Below are 21985 nucleotides of genomic sequence, written 5' to 3'. Positions count from 1 at the left end.
CTACTCTGGCTATGCTATCGACAGACTCCACTATGCTAGCAGGCTGGCTAACAGATGACTAAAGTTTTTAGTTCTTCAAGGCCACCGGTAAAACTTGCCTGCCGATTATTCTCCTCCGAAGACGGGATCGGGCCTTGACTCCGACTCCAGTGGGGAAAACCTGTTGAAAGTCTCAGTTGGATTTAGCAACGACTCAGGTTTAACTGGTCGACGGCATTTCTTCCCAGTGACCAAGAGAGTTCTTGCCCGGCTGTAGGAGTTGTGCGGGGGGGCTAACAACACTGTCGTTTCTTCCTGGTGGCACAGACGCAGTTTTTTCTATTTCTACACTAACATCCTTGCCTGACATTTTCGTCAGAAGCCGAGCCTCTAACTCTGCTATCTTTACCTGAAGACGATAGTTCTCCTCTGTGTTGTAGCTACAACAATTACAATGATAAGGCATTTTAATTATACTCTGTGTCGGGTGTTCAGGGGTGAGTAGTTCTGTTAATTATGTCCAAAAAGAGTCCCGGTGTTGTAAAGTTGGGTAAGAGGTCAACAGGTGAAAAATATGGCATTGGTAAAGTAGAATTTGACCAATTAGTTTATATAGAGTAAATTCGAAAAAAGTTTGGCAGGTAGCCAGGTATAACAGCAGGCAGCTTACAGCATGTCAACGATCCCACAATACAATTGGTTCAACTCAGTGAGCGCAGATGGATCCAACCAATCACAGTCTATATATATGGCCCTGTTTCCCCAGTGCTGTGTTGGTTATTATTTCCATGTCACAGTGCAGTGAGTACGACTATTCTATTCGTATGCGTATCGTTCCGGCTTCGTCCGCCTGTTCGGTTTTGAAGGCTTTTCACCTCACTTTACTTTGGCCTTGCCCAGTCAGATTTTTGACGTGCTTTGAGTTGGGTTATAGAAACCCTTACCACATTTCTTGCGTCTGTCTGCACTCCCTACAACACTGTGACAAAAACAGTTATTTGCAATGAATCACATAGTCGTCTGTAGTATATTGCAATCAATCACAATTATAGAATGTGTTGAACTTTAAAACAAAAAAGTATGTTTTTAAAACCAGTGTGTTACGTTTTAAAACCTACTGTTTTCTTATTGTAAACTATGCACTGTGGTTGGCTTGGAATTAAATAAATGCAGGAGCATCTTTTTCCAAGTTGGTCCATTAGACCAGAGTGTCATGGTCCTTCAGTTAAGGACCTAAAGGGACCACAGTAACTGAAAGTGTCTATATTTAGCCCATGTACTTCTAAATAGAAGGTTGCTTGTTTCTGGCTGAAATGTTGCAGATGGAGTCAGTACACAGGTGTGTGGAGAAAGGCGATTTTTTATAAAAAGAACTAAAACATAACAAAACTCGAGAACAGGTAGATGAAAACAGAACAACGTACGACAGAACGAAATTCCAACAATGACCGAAAAGACACATGAGGGAAGAAGGAACTTCAATAGGGAAGGTGATTAGGCACACAGGTGAGGACAATAGGGACAAGGAACAGGTGTCTATGAGGAGAAAATGAGGGAGAGAGGGTGAAGGGGCTCACTGGGACACTAATCCCATAGTTCTTCCGTTTCCTACCATTGTATTCTTGATCAAGGCACCCAGCAGGATAACTGCTATGTAAGGCTACAGTATAAAACATTTATCAGCCCATCCATCTGGGGAGCGGCTGGGTGTGCAGGCACTTGATATTACCCTGAATCACAGCTTTTCAAGGTATTGTGCTGTAGCTGATGTTTAGGCTACAATGGTGTTAGAGTGGAGGTCTGCATACAGTAGCTCTCCAGAGGGATGGTTGGTCAACTTTTATAGATGAAACATTACAACCAAATATTTGTTTCATCATTAAATGATTCCAAATTTAAAGAGTAGGGGACCAAAAGTATAAAATAAGCTATTTGATTAATTGGCATAAGTTAGGCATGGTAGCTAGAGAGGTTTATCAACACACATTAACGAGGGAAGGTCTGTAATATACAGGTGCTGGTCATAAAAGTGTTGAAATTCAACACTACTGTTGTTTGCTCCTTGGGGTTTAAGGCCGGGTGTCTCTGTAAAGCACTTTGTGACAACTGCTGTTGTAAAAAGCGCTTTATAAATACATTTTGATTGATTGATTGATAAAATTAGAATATCATCAAAAAGTCAATTTATTTCAGTAATTCCATTCAAAAAGTGAAACTTGTATATTATATTCACTCATTACACACAGACTGATATATTTCAAATGTTTATTTCTTTTAATTGTGATGATTATAACTGACAACTAATAAAATCCTAAATTCAGTATCTAAAAAAATTAGAATATTACTTAAGAAATGTTGGCCAACTGAAAAGTATGAACATGAAAAGTATGAGCATGTACAGCCCTCAATACTTAGTTGGGGCTCCTTTTGCCTGAATTACTGCAGCAATGCGGCGTGGCATGGAGTCGATCAGTCTGTGGCACTGCTCAAGTGTTATGAGAGCTCAGGTTGCTCTGATAGTGGCCTTCAGCTCTTCTGCATTGTTGAGTCTGGCGTATCATCTTCCTCTTCACAATACCCCATAGATTTTCTATAGGGTTAAGATCAGGTGAGTTTGCTGGCCAATTAAGAACAGGGATACCATGGTCCTTAAACCAGGTACTGGTAGCTTTGGCACTGTGTGCAGGTGCCAAGTACTGTTGGAAAATGAAATCTGCATCTCCATAAAGTTGGTCAGCAGCAGGAAGCATGAAGTGCTCTAAAACTTCCTGGTAGACGGCTGCGTTGACCTTGGACCTCAGAAAACACGGGACCAACACCAGCAGATGACATGGCACCCCAAACTATCACTGACTGTGGAAACTTTACAATGGACTTCAAGCAACGTGGATTATGTGCCTCTCCTCTCTTCCTGCAGACTCTGGGACCTTGATTTCCAAAGGAAATGCAAAATGTACTTTCATCAGAGAACATAATTCAGCAGCCGTCCAGCCGTCTTTAGCCCAGACGAGACACTTCGTCTGTGCGTGGTGGTTCTTGAAGCACTGAGTCCAGCTGCAGTCCACTCTTTGTGAATAACCCCACATTTTTGAATGGGTTTTGTTTCACAATCCTCTCCAGGGTGCGGTTATCCCTATTGCTTGTACACTTTTTTCTACCACATCTTTTCCTTCCCGTCGCCTCTCTATTAATGTGCTTGGACACAGAGCTCTGTGAACAGCCAGCCTCTTTAGCTATGGCCTTTTGTGTCTTGCCCTCCTTGTGCAAGGTGTCAATGGTCGTCTTTTGGACAGCTGTCAAGTCAGCAGTCTTCCCCATGATTGTGTTGCCTACATAACTAGACTAAGAGACCATTTCAAGGCCTTTGCAGGTGTTTTGGGTTAATTAGCTGATTAGAGTGTGGCGCCAGGTGTCTTCAATATTGAACCTTTTCTGAGATACAGAATTTGGGGTTTTCATTAGTTGTCAGTTATAATCATCAAAATTGAAAGAAAGAAACACTTGAAATATATCAGTCTATGTGGAATGAATGTATACATTATACAAGTTTCACTTTTTGAATGGAATTACTGAAATAAATCAACTTTTTGATGATATTCAAATTTTATGAGCAGCACCTGTATACACAGCATGAAAGTTGTTTGTGAATTCTGCTGTTAGAATATGTTTAGCAAGAAATGCCAATGGCAACACCTTTAATGCTTTGCTTAGTCTAGACAAATAACTAACAACTTAACATGCTACAAGCTAGGTGTTAGCTTTTCACTTACAGTGGATATAAAAAGTCTACACACCCCTGTTAAAATGCCAGGTTCCTGTGACGTAAAAGAATGAGACAAAGATACATAATTTCAGAACTTTTTCTACCTTTAATGTGACCCATAACGTGAACATTTCAATTGAAAAACAAACTGAAATCTTTGAGGGGGGAAAATAAAAACTCAATAACCTGGTTGCATAAGTGTGCACACCCTTAAACTAATACATTGTTGATGCACCTTTTGATTTTATTACAGCACTCAGTCTTTTGGGTAGGAGTCTATTAGCATGGCACATCTTGACATGGCAATATTTGCCCAATCTTCTTTGCAAAAGCGCTCCAAATCTGTCAGATTGCAAGGAAATCTCCTATGCACAGCCCTTCTTCAGATCACCCCACAGATGTTCAATTGGATTCAGGTCTGGGCTCTGACTGGGCCATTCCAAAACATTAATCTTCTTCTGGTAAAGCCATGCTTTTGTGGATTTGGATGTGTGCTTTGCGTCATTGTTGTGCTGAAATGGTGAACTTCATCTTCAGCATTCTAACGAACGCCTGAAGGTTTTGTGCCACAATTGCCTGGTATTTTGAACTGTTCATAATTCCCTCCACCCAGTCTAAGGCCCCAGTTCCAGCTGAAGAAAAACAGCCCCAAAGCATGATGCTGCCACCACCATGATTCACTGTGGGTATGCTGTTCTTTGGGTGATGTGCAGTGTTGTTTTTGCACCAAACATACTGTTTGGAATTATGGCCAAAAAGTTCAACCTGGGTTTCATCAGACCATAACACATTTTCCCCCTTGCTTTTGGGGGACTTGATGTTTATTTTGGCAAACTTCAGCCGGGCTTGGATGGTTTCTTTGTAAGAAAAGGCTTCCGTTTTGCCACCCTACCCCATAGCCCAATCATGTGAAGAATATGGGAGATTGTTGTCACATGTAGCACACAGCCAGTACTTGCCAGAAATTCCTGCAGTTCCTTTAATGTTGCTGTAGGCCTCTTGGAAGCCTCAGTTTTCGTCTTGCTGATGACTGTCTTCAATGTGTTCCATGGTATATCTAATGCTTTGGAAATTATTTTGTACCCTTCTCCTGACTGATATCTTTCAACAATGAGATCCCTCTGATGCTTTGGAAGTTCTCTGCGGACCATGGCTTTTGTTCTGAGATGCAACTGAGAAAATGTCAGGAAAATCCTACTAGAACAGCTGAACTTTATTTGTGATTAATCAGAGTCTCTTTAAATGATGGCAGGTGTGTAATGACTTCTATTTAACATGAATTTGAATATGATTAGTTAATTCTGAACACAGCCACATCCCCAGTTATAAGAGGATGCGCACACTTATTCATTTCTCTCCCTCGAAGCTTTCAGTTTGTTTTTCAATTGAAATGTTCACATTATAGGTCACATTAAAAGTGGAAAACGTTCTGACATGATTTATCTTTGTCTCATTCTTTTACATCACAAAAACGTAGGATTTTAACAGGGGAGTGTAGACTTTTTATATCCACTGTATTAAGTCAGTTTATTGGCTATTCACTTATTAAGTCGGTTGTCTATTATTATTTTATAGGCTAGGGTCCTATGACGCTAAAGTCAAGTCTCGCTCTCAAGTAATTTTGCATATAACAGGAAGATTTAGATATGGACAATTGACCTTGAGAGTAAAAGACGGTTGGGTTAGAAATGAATACTACTGAGAATATACACCGATCAGCCATAACATTATGACCACTGACAGGTGAAGTGAATAACACTGATAATCTCGTTATCATGGCACCTGTCAGTGGGTGGGATATGTTAGGCAGCAAGTGAACATTCTGTCCTCAAAGTTGATGTGTTAGAAGCAGGAAAAATGGGCAAGCGTAAGGATCTGAACGACTTTGACAAGGGCCAAATTGTAATGGCTAGACGACTGGGTCAGAGCATCTCCAAAACTGCAGCCCTTGTGGGGTGTTCCCGGTGTGCAGTGGTCCTATCAAAAGTGGTCCATGGAAGGAAAAGCAGTGAACCGTCAACAGGGTCATGGGTTGGCCAAGGCTCATTGATGCACGTGGGGAGCGAAGGCTGGCCCGTGTGGTCCGATCCAACAGACGAGCTACTGTAGCTCAAATTGCTGAAAAAGTTAATTCTGGTACTGATAGAAAGTACCAGATGGCCGGGGGCGTGTGTGTCGCTTACCCGGAGAACACATGGCACCAGGATGCACTATGGGAAGAAGGCAAGCCGGTGGAGGCAGTGTGATGCTTTGGGCAATGTTCTGCTGGGAAACCTTGGGTCCTGCCATTCGTGTGGATGTTACTTTGACACATACCACCTACCAGAGCATTGTTGCAGACCATGTGCACCCTTTCATGGCAATGGTATTCTCTGATGGCATTGGCCTCTTTCAGCAGGATAATGCGCCCTGCCACAAAGCAAAAATGGTTCAGGAATGGTTTGAGGAACACAACAACAAGTTAAAGGTGTTGACCTGGCCTCCAAATTCCCCAGATCTCGATCTAATTGAGCATCTGTGGTATGTGCTAGACAAACAAGTCTGATCCATGGAGGACCCACCTCACAACTTACAGGACTTAAAGGATCTGCTGCTAACGTCTTTGGTGACAGATACCACAGCACATCTTCAGAGGTCTAGTGGAGTCCATGCCTCGACGGGTCAGGGATGTTTTGACGGCAAAAGGGGGACCTACACAATATTAGGCAGGTGGTCATAATGTTATGGCTGATTGGTGTATATATAACTGAACACAATTAACCCAGTCATTTGTTTTTTTAGGAATAGTTAGGAATAGTATTGGCTTCAAACATGTTTCTTATCAAAATAATGCCACATGATATTCATGTTGTATCGACGGCCTGAAGAAAACCTGCATGTTTAACTAATCTATAGGATTGTGTTCACAATTTGTGAATATAAAAAATAAACTGGGTTTTAAAATGATTTGTTTTATTTTCTATTGTTGTAAATATACTGTATACAGGGTATATACAGGGGAAGATACTTGAACTAAGCGACTTTTACAGTGGTCCGATTGTTGGTGCCACATGTGGTCTTTCCAGCATCTCAGAAACAGCTGACCTCCTGAGATTTTGACACTCTACAGCAGGAGTATTCAAATCTGTTTCCAATCCTGTCGGCTAAGACTAGGTTGATGAGTCTCCAGTGGCCATGTGATCACCAAAACTGGACTACCGCAGATTGGAATAAAACATTGACTTGCCTGAAAAATCTTGACCGCTCCAGCAGCACGCAGATGGTAGGTTCAGACTTTGTCGTAAAGCGCATTATCCCTCCAGCCTTGTGTCAACCGTACATGCAGATGGTGCTGGTGGTGGAGTGAAGGTGTAGGGAACCTCATCTCGGCACACGTTCTGGCCCTGAATACCAAATGAGCATCATTTGAATGCCACAGAATACCTGAAACCTGTTGTTGACCGTGTACTCTCTTTATCTATTTACGGCCATTGTCTATACCTGTTTTCAAATGCAGGACAATGCGTCATGACGCAGAGCATCGTCTCAGGCTGTTTCAGTGACTTCAGTTGACTCCCATGCCCTGAACAGTCCCCAGATCCCGGTCCGGCAGAGTACCTTTGGGGTGGAGGGGATCAGGAGGTTTGTGAAAAATCTGCAACGACTGCATAATGCCATTCAGGAAATATGGGTCAAAATCCTTAAAGAATGTTTCTAGCACCGTGCTGAGACCATTGCGCAAAGAATTCAGGCTGTTCTGGAGGCATGTTAGTGCTAGATGTGTACCCAAGAAAGTAGCCACTCATATGTCAATGAATTAACGAAAAATACACTTAAAAAGCCAATACCAAAATGTTATAAATTTCATATAGGCCACGATAAAGTACATTGTTATGTAATGCAAAAAACGTATTGTTATTTACCCCTTGAATTTGTACATAAATAAGGTGGAAACAATATGAGGCAGACCAGGCAGTCAAATGTATACTCCAGCATAAAAGGCTAAATCAGGCAATCATTAGGTTATCTGACCCTTACCCAAACACCCCAGACCTCTGCCATTCTCAAATAAATGGATGTCACCATCCAAAACTTCTCCATTCAACAGACGCAAGGTTACTTTGCATACCTGTGATCATAAATTGACCAACGATTACGGCACAGTCAATCTATTTTGGTCTAAAGCTTATTAGCGGACTAGACGGCGGTGTGGACGACAGTGGGGGGGTGACTATCGAGTAAGGTTGAAAGAGAGCGGAACCGATCCTATAACTGCATAGCAGCGCGAGTTTGTGTCATCCGGGTTCGCGTCTCCTTGACGTTGTCGCGCAGACTTTCGACCTCTTCTTTTCGGCTGTATTTACGCAAAGGCAGACGAACGGACATTCAGTAGCTTGGGAGACAAGGTTCACCATGTTGACGTTGTTGACAGCAATGTACATAGTGGTGCGGGCGGCATCGTCAGAGGTAAGACGCTTGTCCTTGACTGCATTAGCGTGGGGGGCTCTGATTAAATATTTAGGATGCTTTTTAAACTTGCAAGTTTGACATTGAACCATGTCATTATGAATTAACGAAAGAACCGCTTACAAACTACCTAATCCTATCTGAAAGGGAAGTAGACAGACATACAACAGTGATATGCTAACTGGTTACTATTTTGGGCAAGTCTATCCATCCCATAGCGTATCAATCTACGATACTATAAAATGGAGTAGGCCCTGTTAGGTCTATACTCCTTCATAACCCAGACTTGAACAAAGTGACTGTAGCTGGACAGTCTTGTCTGTGTGAGCCGCATCATCAGTAATGAATTGACTGCCCCCCCACCCCCCCTTGGGAGCTTTAGTAAAGAACTAATGAACGAGCGGGGGGTGTTCATTGCAGATTAGCACCATGGATAGCTCCTTGTCACCTTTGCGTCAGACAGCAGCCGTCTTCTGATGGAAGTCTACTATTTTTGCCAGAGGGTTATGTAACGTTAATGCAATAGAGTAAATATTAATTAAACTGGCTACATTGAACCTGTAAGGAGAGGATAGCTTCTTGAAGGAAGTATGGAATAATGGAGATTTGAAACAATAGTATACTGGTCCTCCTGTAGAAAGGTAGGATTGAAGTTAGGAAATATGGAGAAAACATGAAAACACTGCCTTATGTATAACCGTTATGGATTGGAGGCAAGTAAAGTCGTAGCACCAACTTTGAACTCTAAATCGAATCCGTTTTTAATTTACTAAATGCATTTGCTAATACAAACATTGTTAATTGTGAAATTGCCCATGCAATTAATAAATAATACAAATGTATTTTTGTTGCAAAATGCTGTGTGCTGCGTTTTAAACAAAGAAAGATCTGTGTCAAAGTAGACCATTGGTTACTCTGGGATGTGTGCCTGAATTTAACATACAAAAAATTAGTTACAGCTGCACATATATTTCATAAACTGCACTCATACTATGCAAACAAACTAATGTATTAAATCAGATGAATAGGTTAATGTTCATATATTCACTCTATGTGTCCAAAATTTTGACTTGTACTGTATATTACAGGTAAATCATAATTATTATGAAGTGAAGTGCAAGAATATTAGTCTTACCATTGCATTTATTTTTTTAAGACATTCTGTGCTTTATTGGACAAGACACACAAAACACATACAAGAGTTCAGACCCATTCTGCTTCAATGCATGTGCACTCGACCACTCTAGAACACGTAATTTCCCATGATCCAAAGGTTTTTTCAAGCATGTAGTGAGTATCGTTGGTTATTCTTGTTGTTTCTGAAACAACAAGAATAACCAAAGACACCAATCTGAATGACGGAACCCCAGACATTTAAGCCAAAAATATGTCTTGTATTTTTGTTTGCCGTTTAGCGTACACTGGTTGATTTTGTTTGCTTTGGTCAATGTTCCTGTTTATGTCCATTGACTTGTCATTCAGGGTAGTTTTTGCTTGCGTCTTTGTAACCTGTCTTTCAGATTGGTTGTTGCTCGCGTCTTTGTACCATATTGTTCACTTGACTCTTCGCGGTGCTAGTTGTTGATTGTACTTGGAGTGGCATCCTTGACAAAGAGGGGTGGGAGAATAGAGGAAGATCTGGTGCTAAGACTAATGTTAGGTTGGTTGAATGTTAGTTATTTAAGGCATGTTTAATTACCAATATTACTCCCATGTATATAAGACCAGTGCAGAGGCTGTTGTCTTCAGCCTAATTCATTTGAAATTTGATATCCAGATGGACACTATATATTATTATTCTGTATTGTTACAGTGTACAGTACCTCACCCAACACAGTGGCTTCTATTAGTCCACCAATGTAAACTCATTGTTTAGACCTTAGTTGGACTCATCATCATTAGGTTGGACCCCTCCACTCTGTGAAAGCACCAGTATTCTGCCGGCTGCACAAACGATGACATCATAATTATATTACAATGAGGAAACCTTACAAATAATTGCGCCAATGCCAATATATTGAATAGTGTATGATTCATTCTAAATTGAGTAAAGTGTAAAGATTGGCCAATTAATAGAATGGTATTGTATATTTTATGTATGTTTATTGTCTGTTCCAATATTGTGCTGAATTATTTTAATTTGTGTATATATATCATTATTCAATGCACCATCAAGGAACAATACACATTGCCATGCATTTCAGTGGTGGCTTTTATTTTGAGATAGAAAATCTGAGTTAGTGCTGCCAGCATAATATCCTGCTGCTAGCAGAATGCAAATGAACAGTGTTACTCTAGGTAGTCAACAACTAGCACTGCGATGAGTGACGTGATCGACAAGTTACAAAGACACAAGCAACGACCAATGTTAATTAGGGAACCGCTAAACAGCAAACGACATATTTTTGCCTTGAATTGAACCCCATATAAATGGAACCCCATTTAGCTATGGATTTAATCCTAGGATAAAGTAGCCTAATACATTCAAAATAAATTCAGTGTATAGAAAATTCATAGAATGTTGTATATAGGCTAGCAAAGGCTTGGACGCATTACCAGTTGAAATATGCGAAGTATAAATCAAGTAAACAGGAAAAGAGGCCCGTACTCCGGTGTTTCAAGACGATCTTCCATATAAGGTTATCTGGGCGTGGCAAACGCGAACTACGAGCTCCCGCTGCAGCGGTTCTTCATGGGGAACGTGTTCGTTTTCATGACATGGGCGGGTAAAAAGACCAGAATCGGTGAATATTCAACTACAGATCCCAGCTAGGACAGGAATCTAGTGCGCCACCTCATGACATTTCAATTCAAGCACAGAGGTGACCCTGTCTGTATTGTCCTAGCGGGAGAACTGTCTTTGCAGACCTGAGTCCTTTATCTCAAGCTAAATATGGTAAGATGGATGTTTATCGCGTTGTTGTCACTTAACAGCTAATATGTTAAATGTTGTTGCTAGCCAGGAAAACCGATCCAATTGTCATTGTCCATTACCGAATTGTTTGTACCTGTCATTAGCTGATATCAGTGGTTATTCTGGTGTTTCATCAACGATTAGTTGTTGTTTTATCAAGTATTCTTTGCTTATATGCTAACTTGTCTTGGAAGTCTGGCTAACATCAAAAGGTGGCTAACAAACCACCTTCTGCAGAGAGAATATAGATAGGAGGTTCAATGTTATGTTGGCTTGCCCACACCACAATGCGAGCTGTCGAAAACGACATTAATTCCTTTGAATTGTTTCCGTGTTTTTACACAAGTAACAATGTAGCCGCGGTACTTTCTCATTTATATACGCCACATCGCGCGTGGCTTCATCAGGCAATTGCATCATCACCATTCATTCATTATGATGACAATGGATAGCAACTTGAGTCGCCCATTTTGAGCTGTATGTGTAATCTAATTGAAATGCAGTACAGTAGTGTTATTAGAATGGTTTAGTAAAAATATTTGACCTTCAAAATATATGTAAGATTTTCAAAAAGTTCTAAGTGAACTGTATAGGATCGTGCAAAGTGGATTTCCATCCGTCGACCAGTTTAGTTCTGCATTAATCGACAAGAAGCGTTCAGATGCGGTTTCCGCAGCTTTATTTGCTGATCCTCGCTAAGTAGGTCATAACCGCTGTGTTGAAAGATTGCACAGTATGGGGTGTGTGCGCTTTTTTGCAGGCCGATCCAATCCGTGTTCTGGTGACTGGCGCTGCTGGACAGATTGCCTACTCTCTGCTGTACAGCATCGCCAAGGGAGATGTGTTCGGCAAGGACCAGGTAACAAGGCCCAGGCCTGTCCTATGTAAGCTATTACATAAGCAACCTCTGTCTTTCAAATAAGATTTCAGGACCAATAGAGCACAAGAGGCAGACGGATGTTGTAATATGTGAGCTGTAAAAAAAAAAAAATCAAGTAATTACATAAGTATGATTAAATTATACATGGGATGTGTATTTTAGGCTAGAGGGCAAATCTCATTTTGGCATTCTGTATCTTCTTGCTAGCCTATCATCTTGGTTCTGCTGGACATCCCTCCCATGTTGCCAGTTCTGGATGGAGTGGTGATGGAGCTGCAGGATTGTGCTCTGCCACTCCTGAGGGGTAAAATATGCCTTTATTTTCTATCTGAGCTGGCTGTGAGTGACTTATGAGGGAGAATGTATGAGATTATGCACTTCCATTGGTACATACTATGTATACAGTAGGGTTGTTCTTGCAGGTTTCATTTTGTGGCCTCCTCCCATCTCTAAGATCTGCCTTTCTGCAGTACTTTTCCAGCATCGCTGTGCTGCCTCACATTTTCAGGAATGGTCCTGTCAGAGCAGGCTGCTGTGGTTTGTGGAGGGGAGTGTCAGCCTGGAGGCCTCCTATTGGTCGCTTCTCAAGGCCCTATAGGGCAGTTTGACCAGTCCTAAAAGTGGTGGGACAATAGTTGTAGAAGAGGTGTATAAGGCATGTCTTGGACCAGTGAACCCTGACCGAAGTTCACCCTGATAAAAAAAAAAAAAGACTAAATATTATCGACGGAATCTCTATTTGGCAGTATTTCCAGGAACAACACAATTTATCTGCAAAGTGGAGCTATTGAGTGCTATCAGTTAGGGAGTGACCTGGTTGGACCAGTGTGACTGGTGTGTGTGTGTGTGTGGCAGAAATCACTGTAGGGCATTTTCCACAGGCACGTTTGTCCTTCCTTTATCCTGCTTTCATTTATACCCATATTAGCCTGAAGTGGCAGTATAATTAGGACTGCTGTAGGAATTACTGTAATAAAAGTTGGATATGTTGACCACAAACTGAAATAGTCACCACACTTACTCTCTTTTAACTTTAGCTGTCATTCTATGCTTTGTTTAATAGAGTTTTTTTTACAGTGCTCTCATGTGAAATCTACATTTCGTCATGTTCCTAACAATGTGATACAACCTTCACCTCAAAATCCCAAACTGAAAGCCATCATAGCTGACTGTCTCCCCTTCCCACACCTTCATTCACAGAGGTCATCCCCACCGACAAGGTGGAGGTGGGCTTCAAGGATCTGGATGCCGCCATCTTGGTGGGCTCTATGCCCAGGAAAGAGGGCATGGAGAGGAAGGATCTCCTCAAGGCCAACGTGGCCATCTTTAAGACCCAGGGGGCCGCCCTGGAGAAGTACGCCAAGAAAACTGTGAAGGTGACTGTCTGTCTATGACTCGGCATGTTTTGGGCCACTGCCGCAAAGCAGCAGCCTAGAGAGAGTAGAGACCGATCGCACTATACTGACTGCTCCCATTGCTTATGATTATCAAGGGACATGGAGGCACAACAGGACTGCCTGGCCAGGTTGTAGGGAAGCTGTGTTTATGCATTCATCAATGGCCTTGAAGGTTTTAGTTAGTTTAGTGTTAGTTCATGGATGGTAGTGCTTAATTACATCGCCTTGCAAGACTTGGCACTTTGTCCCTGCTTCCCATGAACCGGCACGCTAGCTGACTCCACATCTAGCTTTGTTCTGCCAGCATTAACACTTTCTGTGACCAAATGCTGTCCATTGCAATGACTAGCTTTTTACATTAGCCTCATTGATAGCTATTTTTGACAAACATTAGCTGATGACAAAATTGCTTCTATAAATATGTTGTCATGACGATGGCAGACTTGTTTCCTACTAAATATTTAGCTGTATCAGCAGTGTAATCATTTCTCAGTGTATTGTGTACTTTTCAGGAATTTTATTTCCCATGTTCTAACTTTTCTGTGGGACGTTGAATACAATGTGAATGTCCCTGGCCCAATAACTGTACTTAGTAGTCTGAAAGTTGTCCTTCTGGTCCAGTGAGTTCATCAGTTTACTGTATGTAAACTGTCTGCAATACATTCTCTTTAGGTAGAACATCATTGCGACTAGTGCCAGTCCGCGGGGGAATGTTTGGCTGCAGATCAGTTTGCATTGAATTACGGATGATGTGTTAAACTCACAATATATTGGATTGGGTGTGATTTCAACCCTGCAAGTACGAAGTAGGCGCTTACGCAGAGTTACGCACGTTTCACACTGTTACGCACTGTCAGCTGTTTAGCAATTGGCATAGAGTGCCTTCTGTTTTTCTCCTATTAATTTAGCTTTTTAAAGGACTATGTTATTTGCCCCCAATGTTGGCTAAATTAAGAAATTGGTTGATGGGCCATGACTGTAGTAAAGACCTGTGTTGTTGGGGTGACTTCTATTAACAGGGATGTATTTCGTGCAGGACATCAAATCTTTTTTTTGTCACTCTTGTGTCGAATACCACTGTTTCTCAGCTCTGTTTCTGTACTGCTGTTTCTTTTTCAGGTCTTGGTGGTGGGAAACCCTGCTAACACCAACTGTTTGATTGCCTCCAAGTCCGCCCCCTCAATTCCCAAGGAGAACTTCTCCTGCCTGACCCGCCTGGACCACAATAGGGCTCGCTCCCAGGTAGGCAGTCCACAAACCAGCCCTGGTCACTTGGTGCACTGAGCCCTTGTGAAGACCTTTCAGATTTAGGTGTAAGGACTTTATTAGCGTCATGTCATTTTCCCCTTTTAAAAATACCCAGTACTTCAAATTCTCTACAAGTGCAAGAGAATGTAGGGACTAGAACAGTGTTTCCCAAACCGGGTCTTCGGGACCCAAAGGAGTGCACTTTTTAGTTTTTGCTCTAACACTCGCACACCTGATTCGAATGTTGCCCTACCACGTACACACTCGATTGACATAATCAACCTATCATCAAGCCTTTCATTTCAATCAGGTGTGTGAATGCTAGAGAACAAAACTGAAACATGCACCCCTTGGGGTCCCCAGGCCCAGGATCGGGAAATGCTGGGCTAGAAGTTGATTTGGAACTGGGCCTGAATCTGAAAACCAATGTGCCAACAGTCCCATGAATTACATCACAACCTGCACGGTTCCTCCCTCCCTCTCTAGGTGGCGATGCGTTGCGGCGTGCCCGCCGATGCCGTCAAGAACGTCATCATCTGGGGCAACCACTCGTCCACCCAGTACCCTGACGTGCACCACGCCATGGTCAAGGTGAACAGCAACGAGGTGCCGGCATTTGACGCCGTGAAGGACGACAGCTGGCTCAAGGGGGACTTCATCTCGGTGAGTGGATCGGCTGCTTTTAGACGAGTGGACCGGCTGCTTTTAGACGAGTGGACCGGCTGCTTTTAGACGAGTGGACCGGCTGCTTTTAGAAGAGCGTTTTACTTTCAACTGTCTCTTAATAATAGTAGAAAAATACACAATAAAATATTAAGTTAGAATTTCTACTTTTATGCACTGCTCTTTCCAGCCTAATTTCATCAACTAAGGCAGATATTTATTCCAACAGACCCTGTAAGGTTTCACTTAGCTTTGCTTGGTTTGTCCTTTTAGTGGCGATTTGTTTAATAGTTGGTGGGCCTTGTATGTTCTGTGCAGTATCTCTAATTGTAGGTTTTCCGCTCTGGTTGTTTATTGGAACTCAGGCGCTCTGTTTCAATTATTTCTATCTTTATAGGATTTGCTGCATTAATTTGAATATTAGCCGATTCTGAATAGTGGTTTTACTGTGGGGCGAGGGCTTGGTCGTCGTTATGAAGCAGGCGTAATGCTCACTGTTTTAATATTGCAGACTGTACAGCTGCGTGGAGCCGCCGTCATCAAGGCCAGGAAGCTCTCCAGTGCCATGTCTGCTGCCAAGGCCATCTGTGATCATATGAGGGACTGGTGGTTCGGCACCCTCGACGTAAGCTATCTGTTTAGGAACACATTTTCTTGGCTTCGGACACATTTCTCAGCATTCGATTGTTGTAATGGGATGGGACATGTTGCTAATGGACTTGTTCCAGCTCATAGAGAAGGGACATCCATTTGAGTTCACTACATTTACTTTAAAAATATATATCCATAGGGATCATTCTGGGAATCTGAGGTGTTTTTATGACACTGTGGCACTGTTTGTACTGTTTTTTTAGGGTGAGTTTATGTCTATGGGCGTGTATGCTGGTGGAAACTCCTATGGAATTCCTGAAGACCTCATCTACTCATTCCCTGTTCATATCAAGGTAAAGCATAACCACAGAAATGGATATAGGGTGAGGCAAAACCATAGAAAGCCAGACTCTGGAGATGGATATATGGCTCTTCTGCCATAGTTTCCGACTGTAGTTGTGGTGATAGACTAGATGTGTTGGAGCCTCCTGCTGTATCCTGACCCACACTCTTCCCGCAGAACAAGTCTTGGACAATCCATGATGGTCTGCCCATCAACGACTTTTCCCGCGCCAAGATGGATGCCACAGCGGCGGAGTTGGTGGAGGAGCGGGACACTGCCCTCTCCTTTCTGAGCCAGTGACTCGCACCGCCCCCTACAGGCGCGACGCGGCAGTGGCAGTTAGAAGAAGCCCAGAGCCCCCCTGACTCGCGTCTGTGACCAGTACCCGTTCTGTCTGTCTGTGTGTGTGTGTGTGGGGTCCCCTCTAAGTGTGTGTTTCACTTTGTTTCTTTCAGGTAACGGTTATTAATAATAAACCTGTAATGAAAACACAATCTAAATGTTGGCCTTTGTCAGAAGACATTGGGGAATATCCTTTGGGTAGATAACGCACAATAGATGTACTTACTGGTACAAGTTCCAACAATAAAAACAAATGCAAAACAGATCCAACTAATCCCTGTGAATTGTGGTTTATATATTTTTTTCAATTATGTTTTATTTTCTCCATGAAGCTGAGATGATAATGATATAAGTTCATAGCTTTGCTGGCTAACTAAATTATAGTTCTATTCTTCAATCCCATCTTTTTGTAATATTGCCGATTAACTCTTCAAACGTTGGGTACAAACTGAGTATTTCTGAAATGATAAGAATTAAGTATTTGACCACATGGTGGCAGTGTTGTATACTGCTTAAGGACCATTTAAATCAAGAAAATGGTCATTTAAATGTTCTATTGATGAAAAGTCTAACGCTTGTAAGAAAATGTTTGTTTTTTTACTATGAGTTATTAATCCGATTATCACAGCCCAAGTTTGAAGGACTGCCTATCTGACTAATCTGATAAAGGGATATATCAGAAGTCTCATTTGGCCTGTTAGTTAAGGCAGTGCTTCTCAATCTATCAAATTGTTTCTCAGCCAAGTACCCCCTGACCGGCCCCAACCATTTGAGATAGAAATAAAAGCTATGACTACGATATAGTGACGTGCCATCATTATGAGATTTATTAAACATTGTAAATTAAAAACATTGTTGTTTTTCCCCTCAAAGCTCTTGCAGAAAAGTACCTTTTCATAAATGTCGTTGATATCCACATACCTCACAAAAGCAATGAGCTGTGCCTTGCCACTGACATCGGTCGACTCATCAAGCTGGAGTGAAAATGCTTCGCCAAGTTTTCCCACAACTTGTTCAACAATATCCGCTCCCATTCTTTCTATTCTGCGGGAAACGGTGTCATTAGACAAAGGCACCGTTTTTAATTTATCCGCCGCATTTTTGTCCAGCATTGTCTCAGCTAATACAACAGCGACTGGGAGTAACAGGTCCTCAGCGATCGTGAACGGCTTTTTTGCTTTAGCCAAGAGCAGTGATACTGCGTATGACGCCTGTAGCGCTTTGGCTGATGTTGTGGAGACTTTTCGCATTGTTTCCTGCGATGATCTAAACTTGAAAAAGTCTGGTGGTTTTCCAACATGACACTGATGTTTGGTGCTGAGATGTCTCAGGAAATCGCCCGTTTCATCGAGCTGTTAGCTAGTTTCTCCCCACAGAAAAAACACAATGCCTGGGGGGGGGGTTGCCGTTTGTTGCCTTGAATCCCATCAAAACATTCTTCTCTGATTTAGGTAGTTTTCAATCAAACATTTTATATAAAAATTTGGTTTACATAAACATTTTATTAAACCTATTTTCGTATGATATTTTTAGTAATCATGGATGATTTTGTATATCTTTTAAATTATATTAATTAATAATTTAAATGAATTAATCTTTTTTTTGTATAAATCTCACGTACCCCCTACAGTACCGCGATGTACCCCTAGGGGTACGCGTACCCCCATTTGAGAATCACTGAGTTAAGGGATGCAAGAGATCCTCAATAAAATAATTGAAGGAATTCATGAAAATCTAAAATCAAGATTAGAAACTGGGTGGTTCAAATCCTGATTTCTGACTGGCCTGAGGATGGTAGGTTGAGACAACATTATTACAAAAACTATTTATATAAATATTTGTTCTTACTGTGCTGCTTACAGTAGAAATATATGAGTTGCCTAAAGCAAGAAGAAGCTAAGCTTTGAGTGAGCTGTGTTTTGCAGGCAGAGGGAGGTCCACCCCTTACAGTAGAGGTTCCCAACCTAGGGGTATGAAAATGGGGTCGGGGGTAAAATGTTTTAAAATGGACTCATAGCTGCAAATAAAAAAATAATGATTATATTATTTTAAGACCTAGATGACATGTACTGTGGGTCAGTGGCTCCTCCAGAGATCCTATTACAAGACTAGATTTATTCCTAATATGTAAATCAGTAGGGTTATGAAACAATATTACACCAAATGCCAAATAAACAAGTGATGGAGGTTTAGACATAATGATAGTTTTTTGGGAACATAATATTTAATGTTTTATGCATTTCTATGAATAATTAGACTAAAAAGATCGCTATAATAAATAGTAAAAATATTATTATATTGACTTTAAATAATTACATTTAATTTTTGTTATAAAAAAGAATGTAAACGCACACATTTTAATACTGGCCACTAACGGGAATCAAATCAAACCCGCCGGCGTTTCGCTGCTGTCAGGCCGCAAGAGGCTATAATGTCCCACAGCCAGCTGGCCTCCAGGTTTTGCCGCTTTTCTCCAGATACAATTTGCATAAAACAATTTGCATCTCAGGCGGCTATCCACCAGCGGCGGGAGTGCGTTACGCAGACGGCTAGGGGCCGAAGAGAGGGCGTGCGCTGTGATCTGCTGAATCTGCTGTGATCTGCTGAATCTGTGTTGCCATTTTCTTCCAGCAGAGATGCTATTGTACCCCTTTTATTCTTTCTTCAGATTTTTTGTATTTACTTTATTTTAATATTGTTAAATGTTAGTTTACATAATTTTGGTGAACATTGGTAGTTTATAAATAAAATCGACTTTGACTTTCGCATTATTGCTTGTGTAAATGACCTTTGTGTAGACATGTACAGTAAACACATAGAAACAGCCGTCCCTCTGCTTACCATCATTTTTTCTCTGAACTAATGGCAATTTTCCGCATGGTACCGGCTCAACTCCTCGCATATAGCCTTGACTTGAATCGCTTCATGGGGGACAGTTCTTTACTGTGTTATCACTTTCAAATAATGTGAAAACTGGATATAGTGACTTGGTTCTTTAAGTCTCGTTCAGGAAAAAGAACAACTATTTTTCAAAGGGTGTAAGGTATAATATATGCTCTGAATTGGATAATACAACATGTAGATTATGAAATTGTTTTACTACAATTTGATGAACTCCAGAAACAAACGAATATCAAGATTTTTTTGGAGATCGGACCGAAAATTATTGAACGCCGTGTCACCGTGAGTTGTGTTCTGCGCTATTATAAATAACTAACGTTAAGTGTTGTTAGGTTAATTCTAAGGTTACGACTGTTTTGTATTACACAATGAATGTTTGCAATGTTATATTAACATTCTAATTCTTTAGTCAAAGTTCTAAACCATTGGCGGGAAAACAAGTTATAGAAACTGAGCTTGAGCCTGAGATGAAACACGGTAACCCTTGTGTTCCTTCGGGTGTCCACAAGTTTGTTTGCTTACTATTTTTTGTTTCTTAGTTTATCCTCAAGTTCGGATGTTTTGTGCTTCTTCGCATATCAACAGTTGAACAGGTATGGTAACATCGTTAGCTAACTTGTCTAAATCATGTTTCTTGTATCAATCAAGTTAGAATGTTATAAAATGTGCTTATTCCTTGTAACTTTTATCAAAACGTAACGTTAGCTAAATCGTGTTTCTTTGTGTAACGTTATCCACATCATGTGGATAACGTAACTCTTGCAGACTAGCTAAACCTGCACTAGTTAAAATTCCGTTACTGAGGTTTCTTGTATCCACATTGTTCTTAGCTAGCCTGTGTGTGTCTTAATGCTGCCGTTTTTTTAAAACCCCTTTTCTAAACATTTTCTGTAGTTTTGTACTACTGTGGCAGTTGTTTCACGCCTGTGGCTCAAAGGGGGACTTTGCTACTGGCCACCACACAGCATCACCTGCAGGAAGTCCTTCAGCCACAACAAGTTTGCCAGAACTTGTTCACCACCTGAAGACACCTGGGAGGCTGTCCCTTATAAACTCATCAAGCATGCAGGTGAATTTGAAAACGTAATAACAATTTGAAACTTGGAATGAAAATATGTTTTGCAGGGTAAATGCTTACAAAACCTTCACTTTTCCTAGGAACCTGAGAGACCGGACGTGTGTATCGCCAGAGGAGCGAAAATCGTTCCAGCGTGGGCCCCAACCACCCCAAGGACACACATCTACATCACAACACCCTGTGGATTGCAGCCCTAGAGGTATGTGAATTACATGTTGATCTTGTAATTGCTGCAACGTTTACGAGGTTTCACCATATTTACCTGTTCACCAACTTTTCTGTTTATTTTTAGGATGGAGCAAGCACAGTACTCCAAGACACCAGAGAGGTACTCCACGCCACCATGTGGAGGACTGCTACATAGGTATGTGTGGGTTCATTCACTTAACCCAGATGCTTAACTTGTTATTCAAGCATGTTGCTTCCAATTTTATTTGTCAATTTAATTTTAAGGGCAAGAAGGCAGAGGTTGGGGGAAGTTTTAGCTCTGCACATGAAGGTAAGAATGAACATTTTGGCGATTTGAGTTCTGATTGTAAAATAACCAGATATTTAGGACTGAATAATAAACTGTCTCTCTTTACTTTCAGAATATTTGGAGAAGGTCAAGCGGCTGACTGAAGAGAAGGTCGAGCTGAGGGCACAGTTGTCTCTACAATCAGGTAAAAACAAGACTATAGTTACACTAGCATCATGTCTTCATGAAACTGCATTTGTCTGAACGTGTGCCCTTTACTAAAAATCAATACTGTATAGCCTTTCTGAAATTACATGTATATAGCAGTTTTGTTTATTTCACTATTGTGACATGTCATTGTGCTTTTTAGCTTCTGATAAACGTCTGACTGAAGAGAATGTCAAGCTGAGGGCACAGCTGGCTCTACAATCAGGTACAAACCAGACTATAGTTGCGCTAGCATTTTGTCTTCATGAAACATTTCATTTGTCTTGAGTGTCATGCAATTCTCAAAATCATGTCAGACCATTGAAGTACAATATCTGATTACTGTATTAGTGGAGCCATAATGGAAGAATCTTTCCAACCGGGATGCCACTGACGAGGCTGTCCAGAACCAGGTCCCCAGGTACCAGAAAGGGGCAGCTGACCTTGCAAGTGGGAGAAGACGTTGCAGCGGTACAAGGGACCTGCCGTGAATATGAATGACAGCTCCAGCACAACCAATATTGCTGCTAAGCTACAGTACTATATATATATTTTTAATTGCTGCTATGTACAGTGTTATATATATGATCGCATTATCCTCTTAACATATTTAAAGCTCTGTGTGAATGTTCTTAATTCTGACTGTAGTTGTATTGTTACGCCACCATTCATCATCTTATTGCACTGATGTTTCTATGATTCAATTACTATCGATTGCTGCTAGGTCACACTTATGTATATTACGGCCATTCTAGCCCTTGTTTATTTTGTATTGT

The 21985-nt window shown here is 41.3% G+C and overlaps 1 protein-coding gene and 1 long non-coding RNA gene across 3 annotated transcripts; both read left to right on the top strand.

The window, feature by feature from the left end:
- Nucleotides 1–7956: 7956 nt before the first annotated feature.
- Nucleotides 7957–16840, top strand: mdh1aa (malate dehydrogenase 1Aa, NAD (soluble)). 2 transcript variants are annotated; one of them, XM_010889271.5, is made up of 9 exons: nucleotides 7957–8188; nucleotides 11863–11961; nucleotides 12190–12286; nucleotides 13183–13358; nucleotides 14499–14621; nucleotides 15114–15290; nucleotides 15802–15915; nucleotides 16145–16234; nucleotides 16402–16840. In XM_010889271.5, the coding sequence occupies exons 1-9, from the start codon at nucleotides 8135–8137 to the stop codon at nucleotides 16522–16524; spliced, it is 1053 nt and encodes a 350-aa protein (XP_010887573.3). In that variant the 5' UTR covers nucleotides 7957–8134; the 3' UTR covers nucleotides 16525–16840. The 2 variants fall into 2 exon arrangements, with proteins under 2 accessions (XP_010887573.3, XP_010887574.2); XM_010889272.4 differs by lacking the exon at nucleotides 7957–8188 and adding an exon at nucleotides 10956–11084 and having other exon boundaries at nucleotides 16402–16524.
- A 3669-nt stretch (nucleotides 16841–20509) lies between these two features.
- Nucleotides 20510–20879, top strand: LOC117594860. The gene is made up of 3 exons (XR_004576121.1): nucleotides 20510–20536; nucleotides 20626–20744; nucleotides 20838–20879. It is a non-coding gene; the product is annotated as an uncharacterized LOC117594860 (long non-coding RNA).
- Nucleotides 20880–21985: the final 1106 nt, after the last annotated feature.

This window comes from Esox lucius, chromosome 9 (assembly GCF_011004845.1).
Source record: "Esox lucius isolate fEsoLuc1 chromosome 9, fEsoLuc1.pri, whole genome shotgun sequence".
NCBI classification, from domain to species: domain Eukaryota; kingdom Metazoa; phylum Chordata; class Actinopteri; order Esociformes; family Esocidae; genus Esox; species Esox lucius.
The sequence above is the reverse complement of the archived record's forward strand: the minus strand, read 5'-3'. Positions and strand labels throughout refer to the sequence as shown.